This window comes from Primulina huaijiensis, chromosome 9 (genome assembly GCF_012295235.1).
Source record: "Primulina huaijiensis isolate GDHJ02 chromosome 9, ASM1229523v2, whole genome shotgun sequence".
NCBI lineage: Eukaryota > Viridiplantae > Streptophyta > Magnoliopsida > Lamiales > Gesneriaceae > Primulina > Primulina huaijiensis.
Genome location: NC_133314.1, coordinates 7105022 through 7110172, shown reverse-complemented (window position 1 = coordinate 7110172; position 5151 = coordinate 7105022). Strand labels below are relative to the sequence as shown.

The 5151-nt window shown below is 34.9% G+C and overlaps 1 protein-coding gene across 1 annotated transcript; it reads left to right on the top strand.

Moving 5' to 3' along the window:
* Positions 1 to 1226: 1226 nt before the first annotated feature.
* On the top strand, positions 1227 to 4712 carry LOC140984534 (uncharacterized). Its single transcript, XM_073452024.1, has 3 exons — positions 1227 to 1340; positions 1497 to 1564; positions 2066 to 4712. The coding sequence occupies exon 3, from the start codon at positions 2154 to 2156 to the stop codon at positions 4371 to 4373; it is 2220 nt and encodes a 739-aa protein (XP_073308125.1). The 5' UTR covers positions 1227 to 1340; positions 1497 to 1564; positions 2066 to 2153; the 3' UTR covers positions 4374 to 4712.
* Positions 4713 to 5151: the final 439 nt, after the last annotated feature.

Genomic DNA, 5151 nt, shown 5'->3' with positions numbered 1-5151 from the left:
CAATGTTGATGGAAGTTGTAACCACAAAGCTCGAAAAAGCTGGTGGAGGAGGCATTTTGAGAGACGAACTTGGGGACTTGATTTTGGGCTTCACACACAACATTGGTTGGTGTTCGGTCGAGGAGGCGGAGCTTGGGCGGTCTGTAAAAGATTAGAATTAACATGGAACTCGGGATACAAGATGATTTTACTTTGGAATCGATTCAGAAAAAGTGGTGAAGTGGCTGAAAAAAGAAGAAATGTCTTGTTCGTCCATTTTTAATTTGATCTCTACCTGTATGAATCTCTTGAATAAAGATTGAGAAGTCAGGATCAACCATATCTACAGGGAACCAAACAAGGCAGCTGATTAATTGGCTTCGAAAGCACTAAAGTACCAACGAGGATACAAAACTATTCGGACCCCTCCAGCAGACATAAATGAAATCATTGAAAAAGATAAGATGAGAATAGGCTATTTGAGAATAATTATTGTACGCCAATCTTTTAATGGCGCGTGACCTCCACCTTTGTAACCAAAAAAAATCAGACTAATTTAACTTCCCGTAACAATTCTTATCGTGTTTCAATATATTCAAAGAAATAAAATATGTTTTTTAGGAAAAAAATGAATAATTTTTTTATACTGCAAATGAAATTTGTTCTTAATTTATTATGTATACATATAATTTCAAATTTTAAAACACCTGCTCAATATGTAGGCTGAAGAATATATTCATTTCTATATATTCATATCATGTTTAAAAATATTTATATTTGAATTCTTTTTATCTTGAATATTATTAAAAAAATATCTTTTTTAATATTTTACTAAAACATTATGTATAATTAAAAAACCAAATTATTTTCATACAAAGTTTGTTTGATTCAATTAGAGTTTAGATTAACAATTTTATTTTGTAATTAACTTTAGCAATTGTCCGGAAATGCTAATTCTTTCCTCTAATATTGACATACTGGAGAAATTTATAATAATATTAAAGAATTGGAAAATAAATGTCTTTTTTAAAATTTTATAATTAGCAATATAAAATAAACTTTATAATAAAAATAATGTATCAATAAATATTAATTAATGCACCCCACAATAATCAAATATTTAACACTGTTTACTTTCCTTCCAAAATAATTATAATATGATTTAAAAATTTTTTATTATTATTATTATTAATTGTGTGTGTATATATATATTATTAACTGCAGTGTATAGTTGTACTGCTATTTCTACTTTAAATAAACTCTCAACAGTATTATTCTAATTTTTTTAATTTTTTTTTAATTTTAATTTTTTTTTGCTGCTCGCCGTCTCCGCCGTGGGCCGCCGGGGGACGGAGCTCCAAGTGATTTCTGCTTCTCAACTGCTTCATACTTAACTGCCATACGAGGCTTCTTGTTTTTCATATTTTTTACTTTCTTTTTTAAATTTACTGATGGTATAATTAGCAACCGTACGGTAGATTAACTTTTTCGGATTTAACCGTGATTTTTTTTTCTAGATCTGAAGCTAATTTTGAGGATCGATACATATTTAATCTTGATTATTTCCCGCCGTGATTCAATTTTGGTGAGTTTGTTGCTTTGTCCGTCTTTTTTTTTTTGTAAGTTTATTAATTTTGAGCTGATAGTTATGGAAAAATGTTTTATTTTAGTGATTTCTGCTTCTGGTCGATTTTTGAGATTAGATCTGTGGTTTATGGAAAGATTACGATGAAATTTCATGGATTTCTTTCTTTTTTTGCTGAAGCTGAATTTTGTGGGAAATGGTTTGACTTGAATGGGAGAGTTGATTCTAGTGAAATTTTCTTGAGTTATTTGTTGTACTCAGTTTAAGAAGTTGCTGCTTTTCATGGTTGGTTGAACTGCGCTGCTAGCATGAACAGCATCATTTTTAACCAGAATCGAACTAAACAATAATGTATATTTATTGGGTTAGATAAATATTTGGTCTGACCATTTAGGATAATTATTTTGCCTGGATCTGTGAATTTTACTTACTCTGAGAATCAAATTGTTTTCAAAAAGAGGGGAAATATGGGATCTTATATTTGGTTTCCATAATTTGCAGACCATAGCAGTATAACAGATTATTACCTAGCCCGTAATTTTCTATCTAGAAGTTGGGTTTGAGTTTAAATCAAACTCTCAAACTTGAGATGGAATCCAACACAGAGGAAGCACTTAGAGCTAAAGCAATGGCTGAGAAGCATTTTATGCAGAACGATTTGTTGGGTGCTAAAAGTTATGGTTTAAAAGCTCAAATGCTGTGTCCTGAACTGGAGGGTATGTCTCAAATGGTCACCACATTTGGAGTCTACCTTGCTGCTGAAACAAAAATTAATGGAGAACCGGATTTTTATTCAATTCTTGGCATGGATGTCACTGCGACCAAGTCCAAATTAAAGAAACAGTACAAGAAGTTGGCAGTGCTGCTCCACCCTGATAAGAACAAAACTGTTGGAGCTGATGGAGCATTCAGACTTGTCTGTGAAGCTTGGACACTTCTATCTGACAGTGTTAACAGAAGATCTTATGATCAACGGAGAAATTCATTTGCCTGGAACAATTCTTTGGCTGGTGCTTATGACAACTGCTCCATGTCTTCAGCTTCCCATGGCAGACTGGATTCATTTTGGACTGTGTGTACCTCCTGTCATGTTCAGTATGAGTATCTCAGGAAATATGTGAACAAGCGACTTTCATGTAAGAACTGCCGTGGTGTCTTTATTGCTGTTGAAACTGGGTTAGCTCCTGTGGATGTTTCTTTAACATATTGCGCATACCCTTGTGTGCCTGAGATTGGGCATGGAAGTCATAACTCGGGGGTTAAATATATACCAACTACCACTGGATATTGTGCCCCTAATGCGACCTCAGGACATCATATAGGATATAGATCTGAGTATGTCTCTCCCAATATATTATTTCAAGGAAGCTCATCTGGAAACTCTGTTGGTGTTTTTGATCATAATGGATTATCTCCGGCTTCCTTTGTCTTCTATCAATCTGATGGGGAGGCAAAAAAAAAAAAGGCAAATGGAAGAGATCAAAAGTTGAAGCCTACTGGTCATATGTCTACTAATGGGTGTCTTCAGGATGAAGTACTAAAACCCAGGCGAGGTAGACCTTCGAAGAAGAGAAAATTTGATTTGGGAAGCACATCTGCCAATGGGCATGAAGATACGACCACAAAATTTGCTTTAGAAGCAAAAATAGCAAATGAAAATGAAAGGTTGAAGGCAACTTCTAAGCTTTCCTCCCCATTGGAGACATCTAGCAAACGCTATTCGGTGGCCCCTACATTTGATGCTAGGCAATTTTTAATCGACATTGCGAGGAAGGAAATTCGAAAGAAACTAGAAGAGATGAGAATGGCTTCTGAAACAGCAGCTGCAGAGGCTGAGAAAAGAAATGCGTGTGAGGCTGCTAAAGCCTCAGGTTCAACTGGTTCACGCCATCAATCGGAGGCAAAGATACCTGTTCCTCTGTCAATAACAGTTCCAGATTCGGACTTCCATGATTTTGACCAGGTCAGGTCAGAGGAATGCTTTAAACCAAAGCAGATTTGGGCCCTGTATGATGAAGAAGATGGTATGCCTCGCTTGTATTGTTTGATTCGTGATGTCCTCTCAGTGAAGCCATTTCAGATTTATATAAGCTACCTGAGCTCGAGATCTGATAGTGAATTTGGGTCTGTAAACTGGTTGGACTCTGGGTTTACCAAATCTTGTGGAAGTTTCAGAGTGTTCAATTCGGAAATGGTGGATCAAGTTAACATCTTCTCTCATCTTCTCAGAAAAGAGAAAGCTGGTAGAGGAGGTTGCGTGAGAATCTATCCAAGAAGAGGAGATATCTGGGCCGTATACCGAAACTGGTCTCCAGATTGGGACCGAACAACCTCAAATGAAGTGAGGCATCAGTATGAAATGGTTGAGGTTCTTGATGACTATTCTGAGGAACTTGGTGTTTGGGTTACCCCTCTAATTAAACTGAATCAATTTAAGACTGTATACCAAAGAAACCCAGATAATGATTCCATTCGATACATTCCAAGGAGAGAAATGTTACGGTTTTCGCACCAAGTGCCATCTTGTTCCCTTAAACTTCAAGGTACCGACTTGCCTGAGGGGTGCTGGGATCTTGACCCTGCTGCTATTCCAGACGAGCTTCTTCCACGAGAATTCGAGGTTTGCAACACTTCAAGTGTTTCACAGATGGAGAAGTTCATGGAAAGTCCAGATGAACAGCAGCATTCAGTGAAACATGAAAGGTTAGATCAAATTGGGAGTTTTGTTTCCACTGTAATAGCCTCAGGATGCACCCAAAATGTATATGGAAGAACGAGTTCTGGTGGAGCTTCCGCAAACTGCAGCTGAGCACCACCTACAGATTGAATCTAAGGATCCCAACTAGATACGGACTCGAAGAAAATGAAAAAGTGCCGAACAAAGCCGAAACTGGATTCCAAATGTGTTTATTTATTTGCTTTGAGAGTTTCAAGCTGTACAGATTTATATTCAGGCTTAGATCCTATTCCCAAGAGTGAAAGCATGATGGTTAACATTGATTCTTGCTCCCAATGCTTTAGGTTTTTTTAATTTTATTTTATGTATGTTATCAGCAATTTGTAACTGGATTTATGGTTATATAGAAATCTTTATATTTGACCCTATTCATTACACGTTCATTATAGTGGTTGATTTGCTACTTTTGACATTTTTTTTTGTTCCTTAAATTTTATTAGTTGTGTTTCACTCTCTTTTTTCTCTTAATTTCGTAATATTCTTTGGTATTACAAATTCAATTGTGAGGGACTTTCGCTAGAATTTACATTAGATTTAACATTTTATAAATTTAGCTAATGGATAGTGAAATGTGGAAATATGCATTAGAAACGAAACGTTATGTTTATAAGTTATAACCATCAAAGAGAAATTGTAGGCCAAATCTGATTATATTTATATAGGATATAGTAAATAAAATTTCAAAATATTTAAATATCTTTTTTTTAACCAAAATATTTAACCAACATAATTCTGATATTATTTAATTTATTATAATATATGGATTACAAATAAAATATTTTACACGCTTCAATAAAAAATAATTTTGACACCACTNCTATATCAAATTCATATGTCGTCAAACATTATG